The 14,169-nt window shown below is 49.2% G+C and overlaps 3 protein-coding genes across 4 annotated transcripts; all 3 read left to right on the forward strand.

Moving 5' to 3' along the window:
* Positions 1-472: 472 nt before the first annotated feature.
* Positions 473-6,337, forward strand: adnp2b (ADNP homeobox 2b). Of its 2 annotated transcripts, XR_015839413.1 has the most exons (6): positions 473-780; positions 1,794-1,914; positions 1,989-2,108; positions 2,548-3,081; positions 3,187-5,423; positions 5,542-6,337. XR_015839413.1 is itself a non-coding variant. In XM_088278619.1 (5 exons), exons 2-5 carry the CDS (start codon positions 1,807-1,809, stop codon positions 5,287-5,289), a joined length of 2,865 nt encoding a protein of 954 aa, XP_088134745.1. In that variant the 5' UTR covers positions 473-780; positions 1,794-1,806; the 3' UTR covers positions 5,290-6,337. The 2 variants fall into 2 exon arrangements, 1 of the variants encoding a protein (XP_088134745.1); XM_088278619.1 differs by having other exon boundaries at positions 3,187-6,337.
* Positions 6,338-6,751: 414 nt separating this feature from the next.
* LOC148321942 (V-type proton ATPase subunit C 1-A) lies at positions 6,752-11,000 on the forward strand. Its single transcript, XM_088318528.1, has 13 exons — positions 6,752-6,971; positions 7,550-7,731; positions 7,861-7,928; positions 8,112-8,197; positions 8,279-8,373; positions 8,689-8,780; positions 8,860-8,958; positions 9,074-9,142; positions 9,238-9,330; positions 9,593-9,686; positions 9,762-9,859; positions 9,972-10,095; positions 10,393-11,000. The coding sequence occupies exons 2-13, from the start codon at positions 7,600-7,602 to the stop codon at positions 10,489-10,491; spliced, it is 1,149 nt and encodes a 382-aa protein (XP_088174654.1). The 5' UTR covers positions 6,752-6,971; positions 7,550-7,599; the 3' UTR covers positions 10,492-11,000.
* Positions 11,001-11,368: 368 nt separating this feature from the next.
* LOC148321943 (brain and acute leukemia cytoplasmic protein) lies at positions 11,369-13,683 on the forward strand. Its single transcript, XM_088318529.1, has 3 exons — positions 11,369-11,716; positions 12,274-12,407; positions 12,892-13,683. Exons 1-3 carry the CDS (start codon positions 11,587-11,589, stop codon positions 13,009-13,011), a joined length of 384 nt encoding a protein of 127 aa, XP_088174655.1. The 5' UTR covers positions 11,369-11,586; the 3' UTR covers positions 13,012-13,683.
* The last annotated feature ends 486 nt before the right edge of the window (positions 13,684-14,169 follow it).

Genomic DNA, 14,169 nt, shown 5'->3' on the forward strand with positions numbered 1-14,169 from the left:
CTATTTTTTTCAACGTAAGAAAATATCCCCCCAAAGAATTCCGATAATAGCTAGCCTCAATTTGGCTGAACTTGTTTGCAATTCTGCTTTCCGCCACTAAGCTCACTTCCGCTGAGCAAAATGGTGGCCTGCGTGTGATTGGTAAATAAAAGTGGCATGATATGATGTCACCCAAATTGGGCACCGCCCATTTAGCTCACTTTCCTGGCCTCCCATTGGCTGCGCTCAGCTGTGTACCACGTGGTCACCCGCGACAGCCTCCATAGCCACGCCCCCTACACCTAGCTAGCACTTTTATCCACAAAGCCAATTAGCGGGTCAGGAAATGTATAAAAGTCTCAAAGTTTATAAAAAAAAATATCAACTCAATCTCTTTGAAAGTGAGTAGAAACTCATTAGCAAGCTAGTAAAAAGTTATTTAGCCCAAAAGCTAGGAAGCCTCCCATTGGTCAGTTTGTGTGGGATGCAAATGAGACAGCTCCTACGTCAGATCCTGAACTTGAGCGCCATTTTTTCCGTAACGGCGAAGAAAGGGGACAAAAAGCCGTGAGAAAAATCGCTCATGTTCTCGTCGTCGGCTCGCGAACGACGCCCTTTAAAATCCCGAGCGGCCGCACCGACACGCGGCATGCGGCTCGGCTGAGCGTGCCGGCGACGGCGGAGGAATACGGAGGGAGAGAACTCGGCGTGCTGGCGAGTGTTGTCGCTGGGGGACGAGTGGAGGAAGTGGGGCGAACGCCGTGCGAGCGGAAACGAAGCCAAGCTCGGAGCCCCGAGCAGGTAGAGACATCCGCCGGCTGCGGCGGGGTTTGGGGTGGGGGGGTGGGGGTGACCCGGCGTGATGCTGTCATCGCAGCGCCCAATCACGCGCACGTAAACGCAACACTGGCGCACGCTTGTTTATATATTCGGGATGCTCAGTCGCCACTCATTACACACATATCAAGTTAAATCAGATTTCATGTCAATTAACTGATAATGGTCAGCCTCCATATTTATAGTTAAAGAATAATAGTAAGGAATTATTCATTGGAAATGCTTTTCATTCATTGACAATGACTGGTCATGGAAGATTCGAGCACTTAAATCAGATGGCCGTGAAGTCATCAGCTATACCGCTCATAGCCACGAGGGGGCAATGGTGTAACAAGTTATAATGGGACGCTTTCATAAAACAAGAAAAAAAAAAAAAATTCAACATGCTACCTAAATTCAGATTTGGTGGAATTGACTGACACAGAAGTCATGAAAAAACTATTTATGCAAATACATCTGTCATTAAAATTTTTTTAAATTGTGACAATCACTTAAAAATTAAACAATTGACATACCAAGCGAACAGCGAGATTGCATGAAAATCATTTTTATCGTTTACTTTATAGATTTTAGTGTTTTGAAATATCGTATTTATGATTCGGACCAAATCACTATTTTATTTATCCTTTATTTATTTAGCATTACAATGTTTACATTTCGGTTTTATTTGATTAATTTGGGATTTAAATTGAAATTTGGCCCATGAGGCCACATGAGTGTCTTTTCAAATTCACTCCAAATCGCAATCCGTGTCATCAATCCTACATCCAGCCTCAACGAGGATAACGACTTCCGTTTTTCACTCCAATAATTGAGTTTGACTCGTTCACTGCTCTAAAAGCAGTCAAAAGAAGGAAGTCGGTGGTCAAACAGGAAGTCGATGAATCGACATGCTACGAATTAGCGCGGCAATGCTTGATCCAAGAAACGTTCGCCAAAGGAACGGCGTTAAACACGTGAACCTCTTTTGTCTGCAGGACGTGAGCAAGAATGTATCAACTGCCGTTGAGCAACTTGGAGAAAGTCCGCAAGGCGCGCAAGGCGGTGAAGAATGTCCTGAGCGAGATCGGCCTGGAAGACTGCCAGAACCTTCTCAAGGTAACCGTTTGTGTCTGTTTCTACCTCAACTCCAAAACTAAGAGTCTTCACTGTTCGTTGTTGAACTTGTTTAGGAGCTGGAAAGCACAAATGTCGAGACGGACGCAGAGGAAGATTTGGCGAAAGACGATCCTTTGCTGGGCACCGAGTGGACCGACTTCACCGACGGATACAACGGACGACTACGCAAGAAGGTGACTTGAGCAAGCAGCTAACGCACTTGATGCGAAATGTCACAGCAAGCTAACGCTAACGTTGGCCACGCGAGTAAGAGCAAAACTTGTTGATCTCCGTAACTGGCTGACAGGAAGCGATTTGGACAATCTCGGAGGGTTGACATCTAGCGAGGAATCGTGTAGCTTTCTTGTTAGCATTAGCATTCCAATGCAAAACATTTTTATTCTATATTATTCGCTTTAATGTCTGAGATGTGAAGGCTTTGAAACACGTGCCGCTCAGCACGCTGTAGAAACAAATAAAGAAATGACATTTTGTTGTTTTTTGGGGATTTTTTTTTGTTGAGTCGCCAGGTTTTTTTGTGTTTTGTTTTTTGAAATGCGCCCCTGGCTTTAGCGCCGCGTTTAGCGTCAGTGTTTCGCCACGACTAACTGGCTTGTCGTCGTGTCTCCACAGTGGCCTTACCGCTCTCGTAACATGTGCTGCGTCATGTGCAAGTACTCGTCCAAAAACATCTACCACTACCGCAACCACGTGGCGCGCTGCCACGAGTACCTGCAGCGCCTGTGCTCGCTCGCTTCCTGCCAACGCTGCATTTTCGTGGCGCACCCCCGCGCCGTCAAGAAGCACATCCTCCTCTTCCACTCGGGCCGTGCGACCGATCCGGCGGTGCCGGTGGCGCCCGCTGCGCCGGCGACGGCGACGGCGGCAACGACGACGGCGGCGGCTGGGGCAGTCCAACGAGGCATTGAGCGCTACAAGTGCAGGAAGTGCTCGTACCCGTCGCAGTCTGTCTTTGCCGTCAAGAAGCACATCATCCTCAAGCACATGGAGTGCGTGGCGGAGCAGTTCATCGGCTACCGGCACCCGATCGCGGGTTCCAACGCCAAGCTGTACTGCTGCAAAGTGTGCATCGTCAACACGGGCAACCTGGACCAGATGTTGCACCACCTGCTGGTGGACCCCAAGCACTACAGCATCAGCACGCAGGTAGGCTTGCAAGAGTCTGGGAATTTGCACAGTCGGAATGGAAAAGTCATTTCAAAAACTCCAGTGGTACCGGACGTTTAGCAACCTTTGTCACTCCGCTCGCAGGTGCAGGCGTTGATCTATGACAACAAGGCGGCTCCCGCCGCGACGCCACGGCCCATCTCCACGGCCAACGGCAACGGTCTCTACGTCACGTTACCCAACCTGGCCCCCAAGCCGATGAACAGCAAGTCCTTCGTGGTGCCCAGCAACGGGTCGCCCGGCGGCGCCGCCACGGTGGTGGCGTTGCAGCAGCTCCCGGGGGCGTCCAACAGCGCCACGCTGATCTGCGCCCCCGGGAACAACCAAGCTTTGTTGCCCCCGCAGGCCTCGGCGCTGGTGCAGCTGGCGAGCGCCGAGGCCAAAGGGTTACTCCAGCCCGGCGCCACCATCTCCCTGCGAGGATCCTCGGTTGTGCAATATCCCGGCGTGAAGCCTCCGGCTCCGGCCCCGGCGGCAGCGGCGGCGGCCACGCCTCAAACGCAGCAGGTCCTGATCCCGGCACCGAAACCCGCCGCCGTGCAGATCCCGCCGGCCAACCAGGTGACTCTCCAAGGCACCATGCTGACCTCGCAGTCGCTGCTGAGCCACCTCATCCCCACCGGCAACCGCATCAACGGCATGCCCACGTACACCTTCGCACCCCTCCAGGTCGCCGTGCCCGTCACGCAGAGCTCCGCCAAGCCCACCGAGCCGCCCGCCAACCAGGCCAAGAAGTGGATCACCTGCCCTCTCTGCAACGAACTCTTCCCGAGCAACGTCTTTGACATGCACATCGAGGTCGCCCACCCGTCCAAGTTGGCGGCGGCGCGCGCCGAGAGCCTGGCGGGCCGAGCGGCGTTCCTCCGCAAGATGCCCGACAAGACCATCAAGTGTCTGACGTGCAAGGCGCTGCTCTCCGAGCGCAGCGTCCTGCAGCACCTGCTGCACGGCCTCAGCTGCCTCTACTGCTCCACGTTGTTCTTCTCCGTCAAGCAGCTGGCCGAGCACGTCAAGAAACACAACCCCGGCGGCAAGATGTACTGCGACTTCCTGCGGCAGAACTACAAGATCTACACCAAGAGCAACGCCGGCCTCCTCTTCCCGTACTTTGACGTCACCACCGAGGCGCCGCAGGAAATCCTGGGCGAGTGCGAAGTCAACCTGGCTCTGGTCACCAGCTCGCTGGAGCTCATCTACGTCAAGCTGCTGCCCAGCAGTCGCTCCGAAGTCTGCCCGGCGCCCGTCAAGGTCAACGCCTCCTGCTGTCCCTTCTGCAACGAGAAGTTCCACGAGGAGTCCAAGTACCTGCAGCACCTGAAGCAGAAGCACTTGGTGGCGCCCACCATCCACGCCATCCTCAAGACGGACGCCTTCAAATGCATCTACTGCAACGGCGTCTACACGGGCAAGGTGACCCAGCAGGCCGTCATGCTGCACATCCAACGGTGCCGCTGCTCCCCGAAGCCGCCGCAGGTCCCCAAAATGGCGGCGCCGCCGCCTCCGCCCGTGGCCAAACCTGCGCTGCCGCTGCCGCTGCCTCGCCAGCCCACGGGCCTCTACTTCCTGCAGGTGCCGCAAGGGGTGATGGTGAAACCGCCGCCACCCAAAGCGCCGCCGCAGCACAACGACGAGCAGCTGGAATCCACCAAGCGGCTGGAGGCCGCCTTGAAGCAGGTCATCGAGATCAACAAGCGGGAGCGCGAGCAGAAGGCGGCCGTGCGCCGGAAGGAACCGCCGGAACCCGAAATGCCGGCGGACCCCAAAGTCAAGCTGGCGCTCGAGCCAACGGCGCAGGACCGCCGCGGCTACGAGGAGCGGCGTGACTTCATCGCCCGCTACTTCAACGCCCGGCCGTACGTTGGCCGCGTGGAGACGGAAGAGCTGTGCCGCCGCCTGTCGCTCAGCAAGTCGGAGCTGGTGGCGCTCTTCAGCAAGAAGCGCATCCGCTGCATGAAGAGCTTCAGCGGAAGCGCCGCCGCCGTGCTCATGGGCTTCGACATGGCGCGGCTGGCGCGGCTGCAGCACCCGCTCGTCATCCCCGAGCAGAAGGTCGTCGAGTCCAGGGAGACGCAGATGGACGAGCCGCCGCAGGTACCGGCCCGTGCCACCGAGGCGGCACTTGAACCGATGGACCGAAGCGGGGATGACAATGCAGCTGCTGAGGTGCCGATGGAGCAAAATAATTGACAAAGCCCCCCGACATGACCTCGGAATTTGTTGTGAATTTCTGTCTCCCCGGGTCACAAAATGGCAGCAAAGCACTACTTTGGCCTTTGGCGCCATCTTGTGGCGTCTCGGTGCTCGTCAGTTACAGCACAAAGGCAGAACACGGAGGATAGGTTACAAAATCTTACATTCATGTTTCTGTTCATCTTTGCCTACTTTGTGGCCGCAAATGAGCGTTTTGTGCGCACATTATGCGTCTTTGCGGCCACAAAGTCGTTTGCCACGCCGGGGTGCCGTGAACCTTCGCCTCTGAACCTTGCAGTAAATTGCAGAAATTTCCAAGTCGATGATGCTCACCGCCCCCCAAGAAAACAAGTGCACTGTGCTGTAAATACCTAGAAGTGCCACCAGGTGGTGGCAAAGCCCTACTTTTGACCAAATGAAGCTCCCAGTTTTTCAGCAACTAAAGGGTAAGTTAAAAAAACAAATCCACGAAAATGTGGTCCTTCACTGGAGTTTTAATTGTAACAGGGTAACGTCGACATTACTCCAACTGTCACGTGGTTGTAGTTCTTTGGTTGTCCACTAGATGTGGCCATTCTTTCCGAGTGGTGAGGTGACTGAAAAGCTTTCCACGCCCACTTTTTGTTATATAAATGTACACAATTTAGTTTTCCCCAATGCTAACGTATAACTAAGTTAATTGTTTTTGTATCTGCCTATATGGACATGTTGCAACTTCCTTTTTCAACAGGCTTCCGGACCTAGTTTCCTCCCTCTTTAATATATATATTTTTTGAAAAAAAAAAAAAGATGTGAAAATTGTAGGAATGACAACTTCAAGAAAAGAAAAACACGTTCACCACACACTTGGGCATTTACAGGCTACAGTGTGTCATAATATGTTCATGTTCAGATGTGTTCTCTCCTGCTGACAGATGAGTCCTCCTTTTTTTTTTTTTTTACTGTATTTTTGAGGGAACAGTTCCCAAAGCGAAAACCCCCCTTATCCCTTTCTCTGTCTTTCCCTAACGGTGGCATACCAAAATAAAGGTGTTTTCATATCCTGTTCGTGGGTTTAGTTTCTTTACTCTCCATTTTATCATTATATCGTTTTGTGGACAAGAAATAGTCCAATTAAAGCTATTTTAAACGTAAATAATTTACAAAAATGTGTAATAGATTAAAAGAAGCAACCAGTGTCAAAGCGAATACAAAAGAAAAAAAAATAACGTTGTAATCTCCTTGTTGCAATACTTCAATTGCACCAGAGGGCGGCACCGCTGAGTCAATCTCGCTGGCACTCAAAACATTCGCATCGATGCTTTTAAATATAAGCATTCCATCTCACGTCAACATTACAAAACATGAATTCCTGCCCCAATAAAAAGTAGCAAATTCAAATCGTAAAATCATAGAACTACCCGAATACGTATTCATCCCACTCTTTAACAAGGACTTGAAATTCACCAAAGCATTTCGGTCCCTGAAGGCAGCAAGGTGATGTCTGCGCACGCGCGCGCCCTCTCCGCTAATCACCTGACCAGAGATGCTAGCTCCGCTGAATTGAAGGACCCCGGAGTCGCAACGACGCAATTATCATCCGTTTAATTAATTAGTTTTCCGTGATATGAATGGGAATCTGCGACTGTTTGACTGAATCGCACCGAGTCCAGCGAACGGTGAAGACAATAAACGTTTCGGTAAGGACGGCGACGAGTGTCGTGACGCGGCTACATGCTAATAGCAACTAGCACGTATTGGTCACGCACCATTTTCATGTGTTAATGTGTTTATTTCCGACTATTTCTGTGTCAGAAATGTGTCGAGGATATGTTGAATATCCTCATCTGCGTATGACGGTCATATGACAGCCGCTCCTCTCTGACGTCATCACCATGCTGCAAAGGCAGAATGTAACGAGAGACATAATAATAGAAGTGAAAAGGGGAACAAAGTCGTGTCACGTGGATTTGAAATTGCTCACAAGGAACATAACATTAGGTACACTTGCAGAAGATATTGCGATGCCATATCAAATGAAATAAAAGCTACCTTTGCACATGTAGTGCTTATTTTGGGTTGATATTGTTGTTGTGGAAGTTTGCTGGCCTGTGCAACTCTTGTGCATCAGCTGTTCCTTATATTGTGGCCAGCGAGTTACTTAATGTGATTAAAAATACCATTTTAAATATTTCGTCTTCGAAAATATATATGACTATTTATATATATTATTTCATATAAAATACATTAATATATGTTTTTGGCCCAACCACTGCAGCGCTCCTCTTGTGTTAGTTGAAGCCTCGTCAAAGCGCAACAGCAGCAGCCATGACGGAATTCTGGTTGATCTCGGCGCCAGGTGAGAAAACGTGTCAGCAGACGTGGGACAAGCTGATGGTGGCCACCACGCGCGCCAACAGCCTCTCCACAAACACCAAGTTTAACATTCCCGACCTCAAGGTGACCAAAATGAACTCGTAAAAAAAAAAAAAAAAAATCACAGTGGCTCACATGCCAGTCATCATCACGCAGCATGATGCGGACGTGGCATCTGGAAAGCTGAAGCACTGATTTTGGTGTGTGCGACAGGTGGGCACGCTGGACGTCCTGGTGGGTCTGTCCGACGAGCTGGCCAAGCTGGACACGTTTGTGGAAAGGTGACAAAAACGAAGCGTGAGCCGAGTGAAGGCAGATTTCTGCGTCCAATATTGTGACCAATGGCTACATTGAAATAATGTCACAATAAATTAAAGAGACATTAAAAAAAAAATCAAATGCAAAATTGATTTTTGAAAAAGATGGTACTTTTGAGATATTTTTCCTCTTTTGGATGATTACAGCGTGGTGAAGAAAGTGGCTCAGTACATGGCCGACGTGCTCGAGGACAGTCGCGACAAAGTGCAGGAGAACTTGCTGGCCAACGGATGTAAGGCATTGCGAGCTCTCCCTTGCTTCTTCTTCTTCTTCTCAAAGCATGTGTCGATGGTGCCTCGTTGTGTTTGTTTAGTGGACCTGGTCACGTACATCACCAGATTCCAGTGGGACATGGCCAAGTATCCCATCAAGCAGTCGCTGAAGAACATCTCTGAGATCGTCTCCAAGGTGGGTTGGAGAACTCGGACGCTTTGCCTTCGTTGCTCGCCGACATGTATTCTTTATCCCGTGTGAAGAATGACGAATATTGCTGCTGCTTATTGTGTGTTTCCTTATACTGCTACTCTCTGTCATTATTATACTGCCCCCTGGTGGCAAAAGGCACACGTACAAGAAGGAGCTGTAAAATGCTCATTAAATTGTGGCAAAAATGGATTTAATTTTTTAACTTTTATCAAGTCATTCCTTCATGTTTTTATTCATTGCAAGAATGTCTTACTGGCATTTTATTTCTGTACGTTCTTTGTGACTTTTCTTCCCCAGCAAGCGACGCAGATCGACAACGACCTGAAGGCCCGCGCTTCGGCCTACAACAACCTGAAGGGGAACCTGCAGAACCTGGAGCGGAAGAACGCGTCAGTGTTTGTTTCCGCGACTTTCTTTCCTTTTGCCAACGTTGCGACTTAACCGTAACACGCTCATCACGTCCACCAGGGGGAGCCTGCTGACCAGGAGTCTGGCGGACATCGTGAAGAAAGACGACTTTGTGCTGGACTCGGAGTACCTGGTCACCATGCTGGTTGTCGTTCCCAAGTAGGTGCACGTGTTGGACTCATTTGCGCCGGAACTCAAAACATCTCAAAGCATTGTTCCCCAATGGAATGAATGAAGCTTTATTTTTTTATTTTTTTTTTTTTTTCGTCATCAGGACGAGCTTTGTGGACTGGCAGAAGACGTACGAAACTCTGGCGGAGATGGTGGTGCCGCGTTCCACCAAGTAGGCCCTTGACGTTTCCAGACACTTTAGCCGTCACGCGCGTCACGCCGGCCGCTACGTTAGCTTCTCACGCTAACCGGCTTGGCTCTCTGCAGGTTGCTGTTCGAGGACAACGACAGCGGCCTGTTTAGTGTCACGCTCTTCCGGAAGGCCGTGGACGACTTCAAGCACAAGGCTCGGGAAAACAAGTAAGCGTGCGAAACACATTCCTGCTTGTGGGAAACGAGAACTGGTGATTTCTCATGGCTGGCTGTTGAGGACAAAGCAAAATGGTTTCATACTTGCGATACGTTTTATTTGCCTTTAGCGCCAGAATTTGCGTAGAATGTTTGCAATTTGGAGTATTTGCTTTTAATTTGCCGTGGAATTTTTCCACCAGAAACTTTCCATCCCATCGCAAGCCAACAAAATGGCCGACCACGTGACGCGAAGGCGTGCGTTTGTGTTCAGGTTCACCGTGCGTGACTTCCAGTACAACGAGGAGGAGATGAAGGCCGACAAGGAGGAGATGACGCGCTTGTCCACCGACAAGAAGAAGCAGTTTGTGTGTTCTCGTCACGCGCTCACGCACGCACGCACGCTCTGGTCCGAGACCGTCTCCGTTGTTCTCCGTTTTTAGGGTCCGCTGGTGCGGTGGCTCAAAGTCAACTTTAGCGAGGCCTTCATCGCGTGGATCCACATCAAAGCGCTTCGCGTGTTCGTCGAGTCGGTCCTGAGGTGAGCCGGCACGCAAACGGACCGGCGGCCGATGGCGCAAAAAGACGCGCGACGCTCGTTGTTTGCACGTGCCGACCCGCGCTAAGCGGTGAAATGTTTTCGGTGCTCGCAGGTACGGCCTCCCGGTGAACTTTCAGGCCATGCTGCTGCAGCCCAACAAGAAGAACATGAAGAAGCTGCGAGAGGTTCTCTACGACCTCTACAAGCACCTCGACAGCAGCGCTGCCATCATCGACGTGAGCGCAACAACCAACACAAACGCGGCTCACCTCCCATAAAAGCCGAGCGGCGTCGCCGTGGCGACGGCTTGCGTCAAACACCGCCTTGATGGCCTTTTGGGTGGCCTTCGACATGCCCGCAAAGTCACCAATTGTGGCAACCCGACTGAACATGCGCGCGTTTGATTTCGGGGAAGCGGCCTGGAAAGTTTGGGGGGAAAAAACGACGACAAAAAAAAGTCTGAATAGGAATTCAGCCATTTTGGCTGAATTCCAGTTCTCACAGCTTTATTTTTTTTTTCTTGTCCCTCGTAGGCCTCCATGGACATCCCCGGTCTGAACCTGAGCCAGCAGGAGTACTACCCGTACGTTTACTACAAGATCGACTGCAACCTGCTGGACTTCAAAGTTTAATTGCGCCGTCGTGGTCGCGACGCTTTTACATTCCCGCCCTGTTTTTCCCTCGTCTCCCCGCTCATCGTTGGCAAACTTTTTTATTTTTTTGGTCCGGTGCACATTCCAAAATCAGGAGGGATCAATTCCAAGTGATTGAATTGTGTCTGTGCGACCTTCCATACAAAGACGTCGATATCCTGCATTTCTATCGTCGCTTCCAGTATCATCCTGATGGTGCACAAATGGAGACGTATATGATAAATAGAGTATTTATTTTAAGCCTCAGAAGTGATGGCGAAGATTTGATTTGACGGTGACGTGTGTTCTTAGCGTGTTTGTTTTCCGTTAGATGTTGATCATCGTCGTCCCCTGGTTAAAGCAGCAATCAATTTGCTGATTGTGCGCTCTTGTTAATTCTGTACATTTGATCGGTCGTCATCGTTTGCGTGGCTGCTGTAATGTCACTCGAATGGAATCGTATTTAAAAAGGCAGCAAAAAATAATAAATGTGGAAATAATAACTGTCATGTGAAAGACAACTTGAATGCTCTTTTTTCTTCAACATTTACAAGCTGAAAACAAGAAAAAAATGCTAGTGAGGAAGCACCAGCCAACGAATCGATACCGTTTCATTGCAGTGCAAATTTCAAGAGAAATATATTTATTTTAAATTTGTTTTACCATTTAAGGACATTAATATTTGTAATAATATTGAAAACATAACTTTTATATTGTAACTAATGAGCTGACCAGCGCCTTCATAATGTCGATTTGTCGAGAATTTCTCAGGTTTTGTCAAGTTTGTTTTTACTCGCTCACATCGCGATGACGACATTGACGAGCCGAGCGCTTGGCCAATCAGCGTCAGCGGGTTGACTCGGCCCCGCCCCTCTTCCCCCTCCCTCCTCCGCTCGGATGACGCACGGCGTGTGGTCAGGCGGGTCAGCCGATGCTCTCCGAGGGACCCGCATCATCGCAGCGAACGAGTCAACGACCGTGCCCTCCCCTGCTAGCCCCCGCGAGCGCGACGGCGTCATGAGGCTCGAAGGCTCCGGCAGGATGAGCGTGAGGACGTGAGTGGGCCCAGGCCGCCTTGGGGCGCACCTGTGGCGGATGATGGGCTGCGGGGGGAGCCGGGCGGACGCCATCATCGAGCCGAGGTACCACGAGAGCTGGACGAGGGACACCGAGTCGACGTGGCTCACCAACACCGACGTGGACGCTCCACTGCCGGTCGGCAACAGTAAGAGCGACGCCCCCCCTCCCCCCACACCCGGACCGTCTATCTCTATCTCACACCCCACCACCACCTCTGTTTTGCTGTGTTTTTTTAAACTCTATTAACGTCACGTGGAAAGCAGTGGTGAGCAACCTGAGGCCCACGGGCCATTTAGGGCCTTTTAACTCATTGTTGATCCCATTTGAAACCAAGCAAATTGTAATTTTCAGTTTTGCCAGTGAGTACAATGCGGGAAAGCAGTAGGAAGGCAGGACAATTTTTACCGCCCCGCCCCTTTTTTTTTTATCTTCATCATTCTTTCAGGCTTTTGCAGACTGTGCTCATGAGCTGAATTAAATCACGTGTATTGCAATGATAAACAATGTGAGTCGTGATATGTGTGAGGGAGGCAAGATGTGGAAAAAGTACTTGTTCCAAGTAATAAGGTATTTATAAGACAGGCATTGAAGAAAACCAACTCAATAGTTGATGAAAGAAGTTTTGCGTGTCGCGATGTGCGCGGCTCAGGCAAATGGCGAAAGAAACATTTTTTTTTTCTTTTTCCTCACTCGATCCGGCAGGTAAGGCGTTCGAGGCGGGACTGCGTGAGAAGAGGATGGTGACCACGGGCACTCAGTGCGGCAAGCAGAGCGTCACCACCGCCGCCGGCGCCGTTTGCAACCACCACAGGAGAACCAGACGCTCCTTCAGTGATGTAAGACTTTTTCGCCTACACCGAATATCGTTCACACAGATAAACCAAACGTTATTTTCTTGAAAGGGCCAATTTTTGCTTGGACTGCGCAGCTGTGCCTTAACGAGGCATCTCGTGAAAGGAAAAGCAACAATAAAAGTAAAATAGCAGCAGAAATTGCACATTTTTAATTCTCAAATCTTTCGAATGAATGCTAAATGTGTCCGTGAGTGCGTACAAAGCCTCTGAGTCAACTGATGTTTTTATTCAATTTGGCTGGATTATTTATTTATTTATTTTTTTGGATGAATATATTCTGTGAAACACTGACGCTCCACTAAGTGGCGGTTGATTCCTGTATTTTATTTTGTATTTTTCACCATCTCCATTTCCTTGATGAACAACAAAAATAAAAAACTATGATACTTAACGTTGAAATGTTTATCATTTTTTAAGATGATCTCTGTGTGCATGTTTTGAACACTCTTTTCCACAAATTTCCCAGCAAGCCAGTCGCGACTCCAAGCGCAAGACGTCCAAGGAGACCGGCGCTTTGAGCAAGGACGTGCAGTCCATCAGCGGCGACGACGACGACGAGCCGGCCAAAGCGTGCGACGAGACGTGAACGTTCCCTTCAACGCCGCCGCCGAGATGACGTAGCCGACCGAGCCCAGCGATGTCGCTCGGGCTTCATGTTTCCGAGAGCGCTTCAACGCAGCGCCCCAAAGAGCTCGCGATGCTGCTGTCTTTGTGTAATCCCCCCACTCACCTTCACGCCCCCCTCGCATGCCAAAGCAAAGCTGGCGGTCAGGGAGCAGATCAGTGCCACAACTGCTACAATCGACTTCACTTGTTCTGCGTGTTCCCCTTTGAGTGCATCAGGTGACTTTGATTGTGTTTCAAAAGAAACCAGAAGTGCTGTTTTGTAGAGATGTCTCTGCAAGATATTGAAAAACACACGCATGTGCCTACACTTCATTGGAACAAACCCTTATGTTTACAACCTTGTGTGCGTTTTATGCTTTTGTTGGAAATTGGAGTGCTGGGTTACCCATGTGCGTAGACACTACATGACATGGGGGGGAAAAATAAATAAATAATTCCAGTAAGCTCAATACTAATTTGTGCACATGAAATACTGATTTGACTACACAAAATACCCCAAAAATATTAATTCATGTGCATAGAGTACTAAAATAAATACCCAAAAAATGGTAATTTGTGTTCACAAAATGTAGAGAAGACTAGTTGGGCACACAAATATATAAAAAAAGAATATGAATTCATAAGCTCTAAATACTTGTGTCGAGTTGAGTGCCATCTAGTGGCAACGACGAAGATTGAAGCATTTTTTTCTCCAATTATTGAAATTCATGGTGAGTTTTTAAAATGGATGACCAGTGAAAAATCAAAGCATTCTCCACACCGTCTCTTTAAATATTTATGCCCAGGAACAAGTTTTGTGAACCGAAAATCATTTGCACGAAATCATTTATGCACACTAAATGATTTGTGCACACCAAACGTACATAATAATTTCAGATTTCTATGCTATGGCTAACACTTTTATTTTATTTTTCCATTTGTGTCTCATGCTTGGAAACCCAACTGCGGTTACGAGAACGAGAAAATCAAGCTGTATTTAAATTTTGCTCTTTATATTTTAAAATGAAAATCAAAGAACCAGTCGTTTTCCCATAGTTAATATTTGCTTCCGAACAATATCCAATGACCAAAAGAGACACGGACCATTTTACTGCAGCGGGAAGACAGTACTCAATAT

Source organism: Idiotropiscis lumnitzeri, chromosome 16, assembly GCF_059441095.1.
Source record: "Idiotropiscis lumnitzeri isolate Australia: NSW breed Sydney's pygmy pipehorse chromosome 16, RoL_Ilum_1.0, whole genome shotgun sequence".
NCBI classification, from domain to species: domain Eukaryota; kingdom Metazoa; phylum Chordata; class Actinopteri; order Syngnathiformes; family Syngnathidae; genus Idiotropiscis; species Idiotropiscis lumnitzeri.